Source organism: Antedon mediterranea, chromosome 1, assembly GCF_964355755.1.
Source record: "Antedon mediterranea chromosome 1, ecAntMedi1.1, whole genome shotgun sequence".
In the NCBI taxonomy this organism is placed as follows: Eukaryota; Metazoa; Echinodermata; class Crinoidea; order Comatulida; family Antedonidae; genus Antedon; species Antedon mediterranea.
The window spans coordinates 3,554,329-3,574,113 of NC_092670.1; the positions used below are offsets into that span (position 1 = coordinate 3,554,329).

Here is a 19,785-nt window from a genome sequence, read left to right on the forward strand (position 1 = left end):
GAAACTTAATTAAATATAATACATGTCAGTTTTTTATGAAAAGAAATGAGATTTGTATCTAGCCTTAAAGGACGTAATTGTTGGTGCCGATTTAATATTAATTGGTAAATTGTTCCATATTTTTGCGCCTGCAACTTTAAAGGACGAATTCATTTTACTAAGGGTGTATTTAGGTATTGTTACATTCAAATTTTCTACTCCACGTGTTAAGTGGGTGTGAATATCGCGAATCAATTCAATTTCATTTACTAATCTAATTGGTGCAAGGCCGTAAACACATTTATACATTAGACATGCTAGGGAGAAATCTCGTTTCTCTTCAAGAGTTTGCCACGATAGGTTCTGGATGATGTTGTCACCCCTTACATTAATATAATCGAAGTTGTTAGTTACAATTCGAGCAGCTCTTTTTTGATGTCGCTTTAAAATATTTTTGTTTAACTCTGTCGTATTTCCCCAGACTGTTATAGCATAATCACTACAAGGCTGAATTGTACTTATATATAGAGTTTCAAGTAACGGTTTACTTAAACTACTAGCCATTTTACCTAGCATTGTTATTTTATATCCAATATTTTTACTAATACATTGAGTATTTTGTTTCCAAGTTAACATTTCATCGATTACGACTCCCAGATACCTTATACTATCAACTTGTTCTAATTTACTGGTTCCAATTTGTATATTTAAATCATTACTGTCAGCTGTATGATTGTTTCTTAGTAACATAACCTTTGTTTTTTCAGTATTTATAGAGAGGTGGTTGTCATCATACCATTTACCAATGTTATCAATAATTATTTGTAATGAATCATTTACTATCTTAGCAGTATCACCTGAGGTGTAAACCACAACATCATCAGCAAAAACGCTGCAAGTTCCATTTACTATAGACTGCGAAATATCATTTATGAAAATGAGAAACAAGATGGGTCCCAGGACACTTCCTTGTGGAACACCAATATTGATTTCTTTAAGTGTAGATTTGTTATTGTTACAGTATACAAACTGTTTTCTGTTTTTTAAGTAATTACTAAACCAGTAAACAACATTTTCATGGAAACCATATTTGTAAAGCTTAAATAACAAAATTGAGTGATCTATCGTGTCAAAGCACTTGGATATATCTAAGAAACAAGCGCCGACGACCTCTGAGTCATTAAAACTTTCTAACCAATCATCAACTACTCTGTGCAAGCATGTTACAGTAGAATGGTTTTTCAAAAAGGCAAATTGATCAATGTTAATCAAATCAAACAAACTAAGAAAAGAAATGATTTGTTCCTGAACCACTCTCTCTATAATCTTTGCGATATGAGCAACGACAGATATTGGTCTGTAGTTGCTCATACTGTCTTTACTACCCTTTCCTTTATATATAGGAGTTGTCCTTGCTACTTTCCAATCAGCTGGGACAAGACCAGACATGAGAGAGAGATTCACAATATGACACAATGGATAAGCAATGTACGGAGCTGCTAACCTTAACAATTTACTATCAAAATCAAGAACATCTAAATTTTTTTCTGGCAAATTATAAAGCTTCCTTTTAATGGTATTTACATCAACATTTATAAAATTAAAGGAATATTCACTAGGTGGATTATTCCAACTTGGCAGCGTATCGTCAAATGACTGCGCCATCTTAACTCCTATGTTGGTAAAGTATTCATTAAAATGTTCGCAATCAATAGTTTTACTAATGTTAGATTTCGTTTTACCAGTTAGTTTATTTAGCTCGTTCCACATTTTTTTTGGATTATTTTTATATTTTATATTTACATTATTAAAATAGTTATACTTTGCTTTCTTAATGTTAGTGTTAACCAGATTTCTAAGTCTTCTATACTCAGTTTTTAATCCTGGATTATTAACATTTACTTTGCTTTTAGTATAATCTCTTTTGTACATTAACTTTATAATTTCAGGAGTTATCCAGGGAGAGAATCTATTTTTTATTCTTGAATTTTTTATAGGCCCATGTTTATTACTTAAATTTAGAAAGCAATTTTTAAACGTACCCCATGCATTGTCAACGTTATTAATATTGTGAATATTTTGTAATTTCTGAGAATGGGAAATATCATGCAAGAATGGGGTGTCACGAAAGCTCAGACCACGAAAGCTCAGACCCCCTAAGACCTAAGATCACGAAAGCTAAGACCCAACACCTAAGATTACAAATATTTATCTTTCGCACCTGCCTTGTATTTTAACTCCCAACATTTATTCTGAATACCACACCTTAGAATTGGCACTTTCATGAAAAAGAATCACATAAAAAGTAACAAATACATTTTTAAATTGATGATTTTACAGACGTTTTTCTCGCACACAAAATGACTAGCCTACAGTACTACAGTAGGCCTACCCCATGTTCAATGTTTTTGTTTCTATGGAACGTCAAAAGAGCAAAAATTATATAGAGGGCTGAAAACTCTGTGGAGTCCATCTACAGTGTGGATGGAACAATGTAAAATGAAAATTGTAATGATAATAGTATAATCATGCAAGTACGAAGAAATAAATACTGGAAAATAAATTTTAATTTAAAAATCATGATAAGTTTTTTTGTTTCGTTTTCTTTCTGTTTTTATGCTTGTACTATTATTGTTGCTCTTTTGGCGCTCCATGGAAACAAAAACATTGAGCATGGTGGGAGCTCGAGGAGTTACATTACAGTATACAAAGAAACACATATGTAAAATCATCAATTTAAAGGATTTATTTATTTGTTATTATGTGTTTCTCTTTCTGAAAGTACTTATAAGTCCTAATTTTAAAGTGTGGTGTTCAGGATAAAGTTAGTCAACAAATTTGGAGTCAAAATACAAGAAAGGCAGGTGCGTAAGAAAAACATCCTCTGAACCAACACAATGGAGTAAATATATACCAACAAACAACCCGTCAAGTTTGTTTGTTGTAAAGAAAAAATATACATTTACTCAACGGGCGAAAATAATGTGAGTTTATCTATGTTTTGCGGTAGTATTAAATTATATTTATGGTAATAAATGAAACCTACTGTGTTTAAAATTATGTATGGATAAACAAGTATTGTTTTTAATCTGTAGTATATCTTAGTATTTGTAATCTTAGGTGTTGGGTCTTAGCTTTCGTGATCTTAGGTCTTAGGGGGTCTGAGCTTTCGTGGTCTGAGCTTTCGTGACACCCTGCAAGAATGCCCCTTCATCAAAGTTCTTATAATCTCTATAATATATTGTTTTATGTTTAGCTTCTTTTTCCTTAAATTTTAAACAGCTGTAAACCATAAAATGGTCGCTTAAAGCTATTTTAGCAACACCACTTAAATAGTGCTGATCTGGAATTGTTGTTAGTATCAAATCAATACAACTTGATGAGTGTGACGTAACTCTTGTTTTATCATGAATCAACTGGGTCATAACAAACATGTTTTCGATCATATTGATAGGATTTTTCGAGAGGTTCTCATTTAAGACATAATCAATATTAAAATCGCCGAGTAGTACAATTTCAGTGTTTTCCATACTAACTTTTTCAAGTAAATCAATAATTAAGTTAAAATATTCATAATTTGCATTTGGAGGGCGGTATAAACAGCATATTAAAATATTTTGACTTTTTTGTCCTAATAGCTCCAGCCATACAGCCTCCAGATCATTTACATATAAATCAGATCTTTCTTTATAAGATATGGTATTCTTAATATAGATGCTAACACCACCACCTTTTTTTCCAGAACGATCTTTACGGATCAGATCAGATTTAGGGTAGCCATTTTTTCCATTTTTTATAATGCATAAATAAAATACTGCGTGCAAAAAAACGATTCGCGATGACGGTTTCAATCCATATTTTTCAATTTAAAAAATAAAAGTTCAAAGAAAATTTTGAAAAATAGAGTTGGAGGTCCCGGAAATTGGACTTATTATACTTCAAAACATGAAAAAAAATATATAAGTCCCTATCATGGGTTGTGACTGAGCTAAGAAATGTTTGAAAAATAGAGATGTTAGGTCCCGGAAAATGTACTTCTTGTTCTTCGAAATATGACCAGCTTTATTGTTGGGGCTGAGCTAAGAAAATGTTTAAAACTAGAGCTGCAGGTCTTCAAAAAATTGCATTTTATACTTTGGAAACATCAGGCCTAGAGGCTTAAAAAACGCAAGCGTAGACCTTTTTCAGTCGGGGAAAAAAGTTTATTCCTCCCAGGTGTATGCATGCGTACCATCTGGACTTCCGAGTGGTGAGAAATTCATGACATACAGGATATTGAAAATGTAATAACTATAGCTATAATGTTGGCTAAGCGAAAATGGCATGTTTTTTTGTTTAGTAATGGATGAAAAATTTATTTTAGGTGCCCCACGGTACAGAAGGTTACTTGTAAATTAAAAAATTGGTGAACAAACGAACAATTAACATAATTCGTTTTTGCTGTAGTGTAGCGTACGTCGACGCAGTACACGACGTAACCGTCGGTAAACTTCGCCTGGAAAATAACACATTACACATTTTGGTCCCTGGATGAAACTTGATATCACGCGTCTCGACCCAACGTTGAACGATTCGTACAAAGGGATACCGCCAGACAAGTGCGTACCTAGCTATTGTTTAGTAGTAAGTTAGATCGCTGGCAATAATGAATGCATATAAAGTGCATAATATCACTCTGACGTACTCTCACGGTCAATGAAACGTCGCGGTTTTCTAGGCGCTGAAGCTAGCTACGAAGTGAACGCGAACGCTTTTTACTGTATATTATATTCCCCGACAAAAAGTACACGTGTTCCCTGACGTTAAGTTGTCTGTATTTCTCCAGCAAACACTTTACCGCGTACATGAAGCGCTAAGCTATTGCTTGTCGTCACATGATCGACTGCGCATGTTTTACATCGAGTTTGTAGTCAGTTCAGATTCCGTAATTTAATTACCGGTATTTTTTCATTTTATATTAGCATATTTTTGTTTGTATACCATTGATAATGTAAATTTTGTATATATATAATGATATTGTCTTTAGTTAAACAAGACAAGAAAAAATACCAACCGAGGAAATAGTGGACCTTTTGGGACTTGGGGGGGGGGGGGGGTGCGTCTGCACCCAACGCACCCCCCCCCCCCCCCTGGATACGAACGGTTGCTACTTGCTATGCGTTTATGTACGTACGTGTGCATGCTAACGATTTTAATTGTTATCCCTTCGTACGAACGATGTTGTACTTTCCATTATTTTTTGTTGTAAAATTTGATTCATATTGTGTCTGACGATATGCTAAACAACATGAACGTGGATATTTATTAAGAAAATAATTACTTATTAATAATAGGCCTAATAGCTAAACTTGCTATCAAAATAACTTAATAATGCTACGGGCATTATAGAATGTAAATAACATCATTTTTTGCGCTTAATGCGTTCCAAAAGTCATCCAGTGTGACGTTAATCACCAAAGGTGGAAATAAATTAAATATCAGCAACTTATTTATTGGAACAACGCCTGTTAATGTAACTCTATCGTACTACCGTATTGAGACTTTTGATGCTGATCTTTCAATCTATTAGAGTTATGATGTAAGTAAGGCAATTTAACAACAGGAAACTGCGCTCGCCTTGTCAAGATAGAAACGTACAGTCCTTTGATCTTAAGTCTGGCAGCGACAATTACTAACAGTAGGGCCTACTACATTATCCGCGGCGTGCCGTATCTGTTCGTGGAGCTGATCGTGTCGCAGCCACCGATACACACTTTGATCTCCAGATCTCAGCATCCTGTTGTTAGATTGTCTTGATGTAAGTGAATAGCATATAATAGTATTCACCTTCCCTCGCGTTTCTGAAATTTCACCGTAATTGAAGAGGGCTCTAAACATATAAATTGAAAGACTAGCCACAAGGGATTATACCTTTTCTCATAGACCACCGAGCAGCAAACGCAGAATCGTCATGGGCCTAAAGGCCAACTCAGACAGCGTCGTACGACGAGGCCCGACGAGACGTCTTGTCTGGACTTGACTCGTCCGTGCTGTCTGAGTTGAATCCAGACGAGACGGGTCGTCGTGAGGTAGCGTCGGGGGTAGTTTTAGGTCGTCGTGAGCATATTAAACATGTTTAATTTTCACCCGACGGGACGACTCGTTTGTTGGGTATTGACCAATCACAGGCGTGCGTACGCGTTGCATGGTTTGTTGCGTCATCTTGAATTCAACCAATCAGAAGCGCAGGCAATATAGTCGCGTCGGGGGTCGTCGGGCTGTCTGAGTTGAGCCGTCGCGGAGCGTTGGCACGATTATCTGTCGGTAGGACTTTCGAAAGACGGGTCCAGACAAGACGTCTCGTCGGGCCTCGTCGTACGACGCTGTCTGAGTTGGCCTTTAAATGCTTAACAGACGTGTTTAGTGTGCCTCTTGATATAGCGATACCTACCGGTAATTTCCTTTTCGGCATATTCAATAATACTGTAATATCTACTATAGAAAGTGTTTTATTATTGAAAGAATGATTTAGTCATTCATTCGATGTTCATGGCTGTTGCTAAGCAATGAAATATTATAGGAATTCTAGATTATAAAGTAATTATTTCTTCAAAAACTATAATTTACAGCCGGCCCATGATCAAGGATCATTTCCTGTAGATAAACTATTAACAAAACAGCCAAGCATCGCAAAGATTCTTAATTTCCTTTACACTAGCAATTTCATGACGGGTTAATGTCCCTTAAGATATACAGGGACTACTAGAATTGGTGGTTAGTCTATTTGTGGTAGAACGAGTTATTGTTGCAGAAAAACAATATAACAGTCAATAGCAAACAAAGACCACTACTACATACTTTGAAAAAAGGGTTTATCTTCAAAAACTAAAACCAGCCTATGCACTGCAGCAGCAAAGCATGAAAACGGGATAGTCTGCCCATTCGGTTTTATGGGTAAGAATGAAAGTCTGACGTCATAACACTAAATGTGGACAAACAGTAAAACTCACCTACCATACTTTAGCTCACAACACTACCTTACACGTAGGGCCTTACACTAAACAAATAGAAGGAATTCCAATATGATCTTCAATGGTAAAAGTTTTGCAAAATGAGGTAGTTACCTCATACCTGGTCTGAGGAATGTGAAGTGCACGTGCAAATGCAAAGTGCCTGGATATGACGTCATGATTTGCCAGGGCCGCAGCAGATACGTATGTAGCTTGGTAGTGATGTACGAAAAAGAGTTTGTTGAGTTGGTTATTTTATTTTCATCAATTCACTAATTTGTCAATGCTATCAAATACACAAAGTAATACAGTGTTTTAAACAGTGCACTTTTATTCACAATTTACAAATTAAACATACAGTGACTGCACAGCAATTATTATGTTCAATACCACAATGCAATGCCTACTACAATCAATATATACAATATATCTTATATATTTCATGATCAGTTATATCACCCGCACGTACAATTCAGGGTACCATATATCATCATTTGTACGCGCGCAACAATAGTTGATGAACATTTTGTAAAAAGATAAATATTTTCACGTTATTATAACGCCTAAAATTGCATTAAAAAATGTTCTTAGATTTTGTTTCGTATAATATTGCAAATAACAAAGCAAATTTATATTAAAGATCAAGCGAAGATGTCTTTATCAAAGGTCAAGATGGCATTCGATTGTATTTACTTTCTTTGTTCATCCATATTATCTTAATCTAAAGCACATAGTTTGATCATTTCGATGCTAAATAGAACTGTGATTGCTCTCAAGGCTTTTGATAAATTGCTATTTTTAAATTTTCTCATTTTTAACAATAATATACACCATACATAATTAGATACTTTTAAAAATGTACGATCGAACCTCACAAACCGTATTAAAATTATGGACGGATATCTGACAACGGGCTACCTTAACATTTTACAATGCTAACATAATAAACTTAATTCTATAGTATAATTTTCACTAAATACAACTAATATCTCAAGTTTGGCTATATATGACGTAACATCAGGTTGCATAGAATGAAACAGTGCTATAGTGATCAGCATTTGCACAAATGCTCTGTTCAAAGAAACTAACAGTCATTACGAATATCAATACTTGTACGCGCGCGTTAGATGTACGCGTGCGTTAAATCTATGCGAGTAAATAATGCATGTCAAATCAATAGCCAAAAAAATTATCTTATTTACGCTTACTTAAATCCAGGATTGCAAAAATACTCTTTTATAATTGAAAAATATATACTATAGAAAATAAATTGATTGTAGAATATAAATTAGAAGGGCCTAAAAACATGGTTTTCTAGTATAAACGGAAGCTGACGGGGGTTGCAATGGCGTTTCCGTTTTGGTGACCTAGCTTGACCTAATAGAATTAAATATACAGTTATAATATTAATACTGATGTAAATATTGAAAGCAATGAAGTACTGATTATAATCACGTTAGGATTAGTACGTATACGTAGTTTTATTTAAATGAGTGCGCAATGGAAATAAAGTTTGCCGTAAAATGTGTATGTGTAAACATACGAGACACTAAATTACTTTTCGCAATTTGTTAGCACAGTAAATATCAACTTAGAGGTAGTCACTTATTTTATAATATAGGTTAGGAATATTAGTATGCTATATAAAATATGTGAGTGAATAAATATAGTAGGAACGTGTGATACCAATGTGTGGTAAATTAGGCCTATAAAATTACTAACAATTTTAAATATAGGCCTACAATTATACTGAAGAAGATTGTAGACAGAATAATAACATAGACCTGGTAAACAATAATCTCAAATGAAAAAAAAATTACAAATACAATAACGATAACAATGATTTTGATTCACTACATTGCAATTATAATATTTGGTATCACGTGGCTTGGAATGCCTATACATTTTGGTTCCCATGGTTACTCTGGGCGCGGCATAAACAGCACCGTAAAAACCTTTACCGTTTTACAATATATCTTATTTAAAAAAGTTTAATAAACGGCCCTGATCCCATGTAATTTTCGAGTGAAATTCGAGGAACAACATTCCTTTTGCTTCGTATAAGCTGGCCAATGAGTGTGTCAAACGAACATTACACGCGTGTGTCATGCGAGACATGGTAAAGGATTTCTATCAGTACCGCGAGACTCGGTTCCAACAAAGACACGTTTTGCTAGATACTGATATGCCACTCAAAAGTACATTGCACAGTCTTCAGATTGACACACTAATCGTTACAAAAATGTTTGTTTTTGTCTAATACTTTAGTAGGAACCAAGTCTGTAACCGCCGCGCCCCGCAAACGAACATCCGTATTTTGTCCAACGGAAACCATAGCGTTTTACCGCCATTTACTGTCCTCGATAGCCTGCAAGTCTGGCGGTGGTTGGGTACGTTTTTCGGACTCCCATGCATTTCTCTTTGTCTATGTACAGACTGTTGTTCTTGACGGACAAGTCATGTTCTAGAGTCGACTTGGTTCGTATGAGCTCACTAAGTGCACTCTCCGCTGCTCTTAGGCGGTTCTGAAGTATATCAACTGTCTCATATAGTTCACCAACCTCTCGGACAAGCCTGTAAGAAATTTTGGAGTATAAATTATAATTTATTTATCACCAATGCACAAATCAAGCAAATATCTATCTAACGATTGATCAACACATTGTATTGTGCCTAGGCCTAGTCTGTTGTGTTGTGTCGGCAAGAAGTTAAAACTTCTGAAAATTGCAGTTTGTTTAAAGCTTTGTTTACAATAACACGAAGAAAGTTCGCACTACGCGAGTAATTGAACCAATAATAACAAATGACAGTTAGGATTAGGGTTAACCCGGATGATACGTCGCTTGTGATTGGTCATTGGACATAGTTAAGAATCACTCATTAATAATGTAAGGATTTGCATGTACGCTTACCTGTGTTGAGGTTGATCACGGCAGAGCTCGACATTTGGTCTCCTTGTTCTACTATCAAGACGAGTCTGTGCAACCTGTAACGGGGCCTCTTTGTCTTTGATTGATTTACGAAGAACATGGATGTTGTTTTGCATTTCGTCCATCTCTTGAAGAACCTAATATGAACAAAAGTTAGTCATCATTTCAATGAAATTGTTCTATCGACGTTTATGGAGTATTTAATCTGTGGTCTATAATTGCAACGCGAACCTCATCCACGTGGAATCCCCACGTACCCAGAATTTAGTGTTGTTACCCAGGCATTCTGTACGGTACCAGTGACGTAGTATGTTTTATGTATTGCCAAATATTGCTCATAATTCACAAGACAAAACTAAAGCTCTGTCTACACTATCAAACTTTATGTGAAAAAAATGATGTGCCCATATATCGACATGATGATGTCATATCACTACCATATTTGGGAATATCACTACCATATTTGGATATTGTTTTTTCTGTCAAACTAGTTTGATAGTGTAGACAGAGATCTACATAAACAAAGTTGTTGAAAGTCGAGTTGTTATCCTATGGAGATGCAAAGGACGACGCTCAATCAAAGACCTACAAATTATTTTGGGGGCAAACCGTCTCTTAATTACTTACCCTTGTAAGATGGCTTTGAATTGTGTTTCTTGCGTCCATTGTTTCTGCAATTCTACCACTGAAGCTGACGTTAACATTGTTGTACTGTGTCCACATGTTGTTAGATGTTTCCTGCATGATGTTGTCGCCGTTTCCTCTCAAATGCGTGGAATTGTTACGCTCACGTTGGGAACGCAATATGTTGTCGCCGGTAAATTTAGCCCAAGACTCCGGCAACGATACCCTAGAAATAAAATATAAAAAATATTTATTAAATTGGATCCCCACTTCGACGCAACAATGCGATGGACCATCCCTGAGCTGTCGCATTAAGCTTGGTTCCCACTAGGACGCAACGTAAGGATGTAAATTCAATGTAAGCGTGTTGACTAATGACAAGCGACAGTTCAAATAATCCATCGCTTGTGATTGGTCAACTCACTTACGTTGCGTTGCGTCCTTGTGTTGCGTCTCTAGTGGGAACAAGCTTAATTGTTTTAGTTTAAATTGCGCGCTGACTTGCGTATGCACGAATATTACAATGCTTCCTCGTGTTTTGCAAAAGCAAGGCAATATTATTATCAATTTATTTTTAAATTTAGTAAATGTAGGCCTAGTCTGAGAACTAAGAAAAGAAAGTAGACATTATAATTCCGTTAAATGTTTAACATTGAATGAATGCAGCAGTGAATGAGAGATAATTCCTTCACGTAGGCCTAGTATTTCTAGCTTGGAATGTTTCAGGCATGTTTCAACGATATTGCGGTATTTTCTACAATAAATAATTCAGCGGTCTTTTTTTCCTTCGAATTAAACAAGACCAACATAACTTGAGATTTATTACAAGTGTTATACGCTGCATGGATAATATTCGTTGTAAGTTTTCTTCTAGGGTTTCTCATACAGTATTCATAGACGACAAAAACAGACATAATGTTTACTAAATGTATGTAAGAAAATAACAGTTTTTGACATCGATAGGAGGCGAGTAGCCGTGCGTTGATCTTTAATGATTTAAAAGTTATTTTATCACTAAGCAATGGTTTCCGCCCGGGTTTCCGGCATATTTTATCAAGGGACCAGTTTGGTGGAGATTACAAATGTTTTGTACCGCGCTTGGGGACATTCTTTAAGGGACACTCCCAGAGACCCCAGGAACACCCTCAACAAAATCCTTTAGTGGATACGATATCAATGAGTGGAGTATTTCTCTCTCTCTCTTTTTTTATTGTATGTAAAGCCTATATGTTTCATATGGACAATTTATCTGAAATAAAGTTGAATTGAATTGAAAAAGAAAAGCCACATGTAAGATTATCGTAGACTTGTGTCAATTCAAACGTGAAGAAGTCATTCTATTCTTATTCTCTGTCAATATATCTATAATTTCGAATTCTTACTCAATTAACTCTCGATTTACACAACAGCACAGTGTAAAAAATCAATGTTCGAATTAAGATGAAAGGTTTACAATAGTCTCTCTAAATACAAAATACAATAGGCCTTCAATATTATTGCATAAAGAATAGTATGGCCATGTACTGTAATATGATACACAGTGCTATAAAGAAATATTACAATGAGCAAAAGAACACAATATTGCACACACCAAAGAAAATTATAATTTATGAGTTTGTGTTGTCAATTTTGAAAAAGAAAGAGAAAGGTATAGTACTCCGAAAAATACCCTTATTTTTATGATTATAGTAAATAAGGGCATGTACATGCGTTCTGCTGAAACATTCCAGTTTATTGGCTGCTTTTCACAAGATTTGCTTTTTTTTATTTTGCTCCTCTCAGTTACTCATTTGTTTATACTTTATTATAAATTTTCAAGATTAATAAATGTAACCTTCGACCTTGACGTGATGCTCTGGTTTTTTTACAGTAGGCCTACTTGAACCATCCTTTTTGAATTTGAAAGAGCTTCAGAATATTTAAACGGAGTTCAAAATTGTTACTGTACGCGCGCGCGGTGATGACAATTCTGTGATGTAGCTTAATTTCAGAGTGTCCGACTAGGCCATTTACATTCGCGATTGGGGCGGCCCTTAGCTCACATCGTTCCATTTTACCATGTTAAATAGTGTATCCATCGATAGTATACCGCAAACATGAATAAGGTAACAATTGCATCCATGCTTCAAATATACATTTTGTCATTAAAACCATTTTGCACTACTGTAATTCTAACTAAGTAAAAACTATTTAAATTAGTACTACTAAACTGGGCTACCATTTGGCTTACTATATAGTTTCTGTCATCACTATATGTTATTGATCATAAATGTAATTAGAAATAGATATTAGTTATATATTTGTATTTTGATTAATATTTTCTGTAACGAAGGAGACGGCTACCCCCAACATCGTCTATTATTGACCACATCGATATCAAGATACAATTTATTGAAACGCATTGTCATGGCAACATTGTCACGCTGATATTACAAAAATTCTGTCGTTATTCAACATTGATTTTCTTTATTATTATTATTGAATTAAATTATCTTATAAAATCGACTTTATTCATAGTAGGTTGAAAAATATTTAGTAAAGATTTTATGTTTATAAATTGAAAACGTTGTTACTATCTCCCTATCAAAACATACAATTTAAGGACCACTAAGAGAGGAATGGAGCTTAAAGTGATCTTTAATTGAAAATATACGTAAAATACAGAGCAAAATTCAATCATAATTCATTAGGCCTACTTTGCCCAGCTCACCCAAGCGCTGTTTAAGCCGTCAGTTTTAAGTTGTTACTAAAAGAAGAAAGCTAGGCCTGTTACTTACGTCTGATCAACTCCTTCTACTCCACGGTAGAAGCCTGTACCCTGGGCGTTGTTATGTAATTGATGACATCTATTGTCTATGTTAAAAGCTCTGAATTTATCGTTGACATCTTTCTCCAGTTCATGCTGAGCTGCACGGTTCATGCTGTTAGGAATAACAATAATAATAATTACCAAAAAAACCCACATTTTCTAAAGCGCTAAGTTTGAATGCATTAGTGACGGCACAAATGTTAAAACTATACGGTGCATTATAGTAGGCTTATGATAACGAACACAAGAGTGCATAGTTATATTTCTTTCCTTATTCTTTTTACTGCAATGTTTATTTGATAACAAATTATTTATAAAAAAAAAAAATCATACGCATCCAACAGCGAGAAACGGCCTACAGGAGGGATAAACTATTTTAGGGAGTGGAGTTGAAAGAGTCGTGAGTTACATCCTGGCAGGATTCAACTCTGAACCTGTGGATTGGGAGGCAAGCACGATAATCACCAAGCTACAGCTCCACTACGGTACTATTGTCTTTTGCATATAAGAAGCAACATATTAATTAATAGTTGCTACATTTATATAAAATGGTACACGTTTAATTGGACCTTTTTCCAAATTTATTTTCAGACAACATTGAAATGTATATTTGTCTTGATGAGGTAAACCATGCTACATACCTTAGTTGTGCGTTGGCTTTATCAATCGAATTTTTCAACTTATCCTGGCTTTGACGTATCGTTTCTACTTCCTGTACAATAAAGCAAATATAATTTATTATTATAAAATAAAAATTAAACTAATAAACTTTAATCAACACACTATTTTCCACATTTGACTGAATTTTGTACTATTTTTTTGTCATGCAGGCGAACACAAGAAGTAAAATTTTTCTAGGCCGCTTTGGGCAGTCGTAAACTTTAATGTTACAGCCCCCTTGGGCAAGGGGTAATAAGTGTACCAATCACTTATTATATAAAATATTAACGTACTTTAACCGCGGATGAATAACTAGAAATCGACGAAACTCTCCATTTAGCAGATCTGTATCGTTGCGAATTGCTGAGGTGATGAGTGCGTACACTTTTTGATAAACTTTTAGTAGTGATTTAAAGTATTAGTATTGTATAAGGAGCTTAATTAGAGCTTGAATAGGTTGTTAGGGAAACAAAGACTAAAAATAGAAGTAATTAGAACTTTAACTGTTTTGACTTGACCTTTATCGAAAGTTAATGGACAATTGACGCAATATATTGTCCAACAAGTGCATGCATTTTATCTACCACAACCAATATTTGCTCCCGGATTATATTCATTTTTGTTTACTGTAACTATGGCAACTTTAAAATATTGAAATAATAGTACTACATTTCAATGATTCAATAATGTGGCTACATGAGGTTTTGAAATTATTGTTCTATTTGTTATTATTTTTTTACAGTCTTTTATTAGTGTTTATACTTTTTGTTTACGCCTACGTATTGTATATATTTTGTCATCTGTTTGTGCGAGACTCGAGTCTCTGTATAAACAAATACATAACAACAACACTTATAGCAAGCATGCGTACGTTCAGCTACGGATATAATACAGTAGTACATTCTAAAATAAAACATTTGTCTTTTTAATATTGGTTTGTCATAAATCTATTAACATCCGAGGCAATTTTCATTTTAAAATAAAACACCAATTACCAAACGTTTCAGTAAAAAATCATTCAAAACATCGCCACTACGGTTGGCTAATGGTCGTGATGAACACTCGACACCTTATGTCCTGGTTTGGAGTTGATGTGTTTAATTTAAGTATATGCTTGGGCCTTATATTCAATGTATTATTTTTTTAAAAACATGATTACTAAGACCTATTATAACACATTCAACAGTATCTAAAATCGTTGACAATAAGAAGATGAATATAAGAATAATTGTTGTATTCTGTAAAATTAAACAAATGAGTTATTATTGAAAACATGCTAGTCTGTATGGCTCATGGTGGCTGAGACACAATATATTACTTAGCAGCTACAGGGTCACAAAATCGATTTAAAATTTGGATTATGTTTGTAAAAAAAAACAACAATTGAGTTTATTGTAATTCGTTTTCCCTAAAGGTCATTTACTGGTAGCATCATTGTGACTGTTTGATTGTACTGCATAGGCGACATAGATTTATAGTATTATACTATAATGCACAGATTCATTATGTGCCATAAAGGCATTAGAGCCACTTTGCATAGCTTCCCCATTTCTACCATTTACTGTAATTTTTTGACTATAATTATAATTCATGCCTAATTCATTTACCCTATAATAAATAGGGCCTAAGGTCGACAATCGCAACATTTATTACAATATAATGTTGCAGTTAGTATCGGCAGTAACACTGTTTATCAACACAAACACATGTGATATAATCAGACGTGTTGAAACAGTAACATAGACGGGACATACTGCGTAAAGTAAGATATGTTGATCACAGAATCCATTTGAAATGTATGTCATGTCGTATAGACACGTGACAATGGATGCCATGGTGACAGTAAACACTTTTACCGTTCTTGTGTGTACAAGAGTTGCATAATTAAATATAAAGTGATATTAATTTGTAATAATCAAGCTTTAATTAGATTATAAATGACATCATAGACCAATTGTGTCTATACTAAAATGTTCGTTCCACCAGAATCGATATTTACATGAATTTGGCAGGCATCTGATAAAAATGTTTATGAATAGAATCTGCTAGGCCTTTAAATAAAGTTGATAGCCACTCTCAACATGCGCAAATAAAATACCGTAAATGATTAAATACCTGCCTCGACAATTACAATTGTTTTACTACAAAAGGCATATTTAAGTTTATTAAAGCATCTGGCGTTAGCAGAAATTAATGTGGTCTACATGTAATTCCACCAGTTTTTAGCGACTGTTAATCGACTCGGTAGGGTTGTTAGGCTATCCAATAATTTAAGGTAGCCAAGTAATTCCTGATGACGGATGGTCATGACATAATAATGAAGTCGAAATATTCAACCCTATGACGATTTTGCTTGGAAAATGTATTTATACTTTGAAAAAAGTTTGCTACTTTTCACAGGAGGCCTAGTAATTATATTTTCTGCAGGACGAGCGTAACTTACAGTAGAAGCGTCAATTAATAATGCCATGGCAGGGATCGATATAAGTGCAAATAGAATATGTCTATATAATCTACGCATTATGTACGATGTGTTAATTTAAAACTAGTGTAATGTAGTGAGAATAAAAGGCAGGACATGCCCACCATTATGAACACGGATGTGTTAATTTACGAAGTGTAAATAGACATTATCTGTAGACACGTACACTCATTACATATAATAATCGTGTGAATAGAGATTGTTCTAAACGTGTCATGGATGAATGTTTGATCAAAACGGTACTGTTGCTATGGGACGAATCTTTGTGAAAGTTTTAAATAAACATTCAATTATCGTCTGCAAATAACCAGAGGCATCAAGTGAAAGTCATCATAGAAAGTCAAAGAAGAAAAGTGTACTTTACGACTTAAGTTGTTTTGATCTTCTTAATAGTTTGACGTGTTTACTTTGAGTGGTGGTGGAGTTTATCGATGTTGTGTAGGCGAATAGGTAACACGCAGGTTATCAACAATTAATCAAAGGGTCATGTTTGTTAGATATTTCTGTATACTATAAATAGGCCTACTATGATTCTAATTTGCTCTTCTGCCCATGTACACATCAATGTTTGCAGTGACGGATCCAGAGTGGGAGGAACGCATCCCCATAATCTAATTTTTTTATCTTAGGCCCTACATTTCGATGACTTTATTTATTCAATTGAATGTTAAATGTTCTTAATAGTATATATTATCATATAATCTATATAACGTTTTACTTGTATGTAAATTTCTTTTTCATAAATACAAATTACCCTTTATGTCTGGGTGTATACAGACAAATCACTGTGTTAATTTATTACAAAAATAATTTTCTCAATTAAATAAAATTAAATTCTTACCCGTAACAGTTCTTTTTCCACTACATCATTGACCAAATCTATGCCTTGTCTGTTCTCCCTGTTAAATAGGCACTCTTGAGCTATCTTAAGCGGGCCTTCTGTTTCCTTCAGTGACGTCTCCAGCCTGTTCTTATTTTCAGTGATTGCGTTTATCTCTTTACCCATCTCATCCAGTTCATGATTTAATTCTGATTTCCAGAAGTTTATGTCACTGATTCTATTTCCAATACTTTTACTCGATTCCTGCTGCGTCTTCACCGTGCGTGCGTCTGTATCGTGGCAGATTCGCGCGTTCTCGTCACGTAGTTTCTGCGCCGCGCTTCTTGTCATGTCGGATGTCCGGTAATTCTGGTTGTTACTTCTAAACCAATCTGTCGGGGTGTACTTTGAGAAAAGAGCGGTTCTCGCAGACGTTGAAAGTGGTGGAACTCTGGATACAATATCATCGCGGTATAAGGTGGTAGGGTTCATTGTTGGTGCACTGTACGACACTGGCATTGATTTCTCAGCCCCACGATAGTACGTACTTGGCTTCCAAGGCAGGTTTAGCGATTGACTTATGTTATACGGCGGGGCATAACTTTTGTAGGAGGCCTGCATTGTGCTTTCTAGCGGTGGGAGAAAGCCTACCCCTGTTCCGACTCGTGGGGCTGAAAAGTAGCTCGAAGTCATCGTTTGACCGTAATAGTCCTGCATGTTGAACAATCGACTCTACACTCAATCCGGAAATAAAGTTTGAACTTAAAGTCCCAATCTAAAAACTCACTTATTTTTTCACTGGCGTTTAAGCCTGTCAATGCTGCCTACCAGAAACGATTACCAGTCTAGACCACAAACCGGCTGAAGTTGATTCCACACGTTTGTGTTTATAGAAACGTCGCAGTCTGCCAGTATTCCTATATATTCAACGATGCATTACACGGTTGCTATGGACGCCACATGGCCCTTGTTCTATATACGTGCTAGTTTTGTATTATAATCCCACACGTCAATCAACGGAATGGACCATTGAGCCGTCACAATGGGAACTTCATTGACCCGCCCCTTAGAAACAGTGTTGGTAACAGTCACACGGAACAAAGTCCGTAATAGAACAAGCTTGTGGATTTTAACATATTATACCTTTATCGCTGTGTCTACTTTGCATTGTGTTAACAACACTAGTTCCTTGTTGATTGCTTGAATCATTTACCACTGTGATGTTTACCAACAAAGGTTATTGACTTTCAGTCTCTCCAAGTTGTGTACTACACATATCCCTCCACAACCCTAGTATAGTGTTTATCTTTTTATTATAGGTCTACCAAATGTAATGACATTAATTAACACTATACTAATTGTAATAACTAGATGGTACGCTCGCTTCGCTCGCGTACCATCTAGGTGGTGCCCACAGATGGTTCTCGAATACATAATAATTTCAGTGTTAAAAAACTGGCGATTTCAAATGTACGTACAATAATACATGTCGTTTACAGGAACGAATAAATAGACACTGATTTATGTACTCAACTAAAATTAGCACCCTGAGAATTACTTCCGAAAGAGAAACTTGTCACAAAATGAGACCAATTGTTTAAGTCAAATTTAAACAAACTTAATTTGTGTTTTGTATGTAACATTAGGGGTGAGGGATGGGGAAGAGGATGGGTGCAAAGAGGAACAATTTTTAAATATATTAAATATATTTTTTATCCATTTAGTAACGAAATATTAATTGTTTTCATGTTTTACAAATAATATATCACTAAACACAGTAAAACATTGCTGTAATGTAATACTTTGTTGAAACTATCACCGTCCTAGTCGATTGAAATAGTACAGTACATGTAACGATACATCACTACGACGTGTATGTTTATATAATGTAGGGCCTAAAACAATTTGTGAAAACCACCTCTATTCGAGGAAAATCATAAAATCGATTTAATCGTCAATAAAAATTAAACTCAACTCAACTTTATTAGTAGGCCTAATGGTTTTCAATTGTTTCTTAGAGCCAATTCATACTTAAGTTGGTTCCTACCCTACCCACCAAAGTTGTTCTGCGTTTAGGGGATGTGATGCACCGTAGGCCTATCCTCTACTGGCTTTACAACGCTACTCATGCCAGTGAGGGAAGGGTGATGATGTGGGTGGTTTAAATGCAATAATAAAGATTTGTACATAATATACGGCGACTGAAAACGCTAGCTCATTATCCGTTAAAAAAAAAATTATATCCAACCTCTGCAGCACAGATTGAAAAAAAATGGATCGAATTTCTGTTATGAGTATACAGATTGGAATGTTCCATTCATCGCAAATCAATACATTTGTATAAACGTATATTAAATCTATCAAAATAGTATTTTTTAAAGAAAAGCGGCCTGTCTTCAACATTATGATGCTGTACTCGAGCTGTTCAACCGGTTTTCAGCCATTAAAAACAATTATCGTAGGAGGAGATAGGAAAATGCGAAGCATCCTCG

The 19,785-nt window shown here is 35.0% G+C and overlaps 1 protein-coding gene across 1 annotated transcript; it reads right to left on the reverse strand.

Annotated features, from left to right (window-relative positions):
• Positions 1 to 7,232: 7,232 nt before the first annotated feature.
• On the reverse strand, positions 7,233 to 18,235 carry LOC140053665 (tektin-3-like). Its single transcript, XM_072098507.1, has 6 exons — positions 17,315 to 18,235; positions 13,973 to 14,043; positions 13,300 to 13,443; positions 10,526 to 10,748; positions 9,881 to 10,035; positions 7,233 to 9,542 (listed from the first exon to the last, which is right to left on the reverse strand). Exons 1-6 carry the CDS (start codon positions 18,008 to 18,010, stop codon positions 9,320 to 9,322), a joined length of 1,512 nt encoding a protein of 503 aa, XP_071954608.1. The 5' UTR covers positions 18,011 to 18,235; the 3' UTR covers positions 7,233 to 9,319.
• Between the last annotated feature and the right edge of the window lie 1,550 nt (positions 18,236 to 19,785).

What these genes read in the sequence shown, in the direction of transcription:
- LOC140053665 (XM_072098507.1), bottom strand. Translation starts at nt 18,010, where the DNA reads ATGCAGGACTATTACGGTCAAACGATGACTTCGAGCTACTTTTCAGCC. An exon ending in GTAGAAGGAGTTGATCAGAC is followed by an intron (nt 10,749 to 13,299) that starts GTAAGTAACAGG and finishes TTTTATTTCTAG; the next exon opens with GGTATCGTTGCCGGAGTCTT. An exon ending in CGTGATCAACCTCAACACAG is followed by an intron (nt 9,543 to 9,880) that starts GTAAGCGTACAT and finishes AATTTCTTACAG; the next exon opens with GCTTGTCCGAGAGGTTGGTG.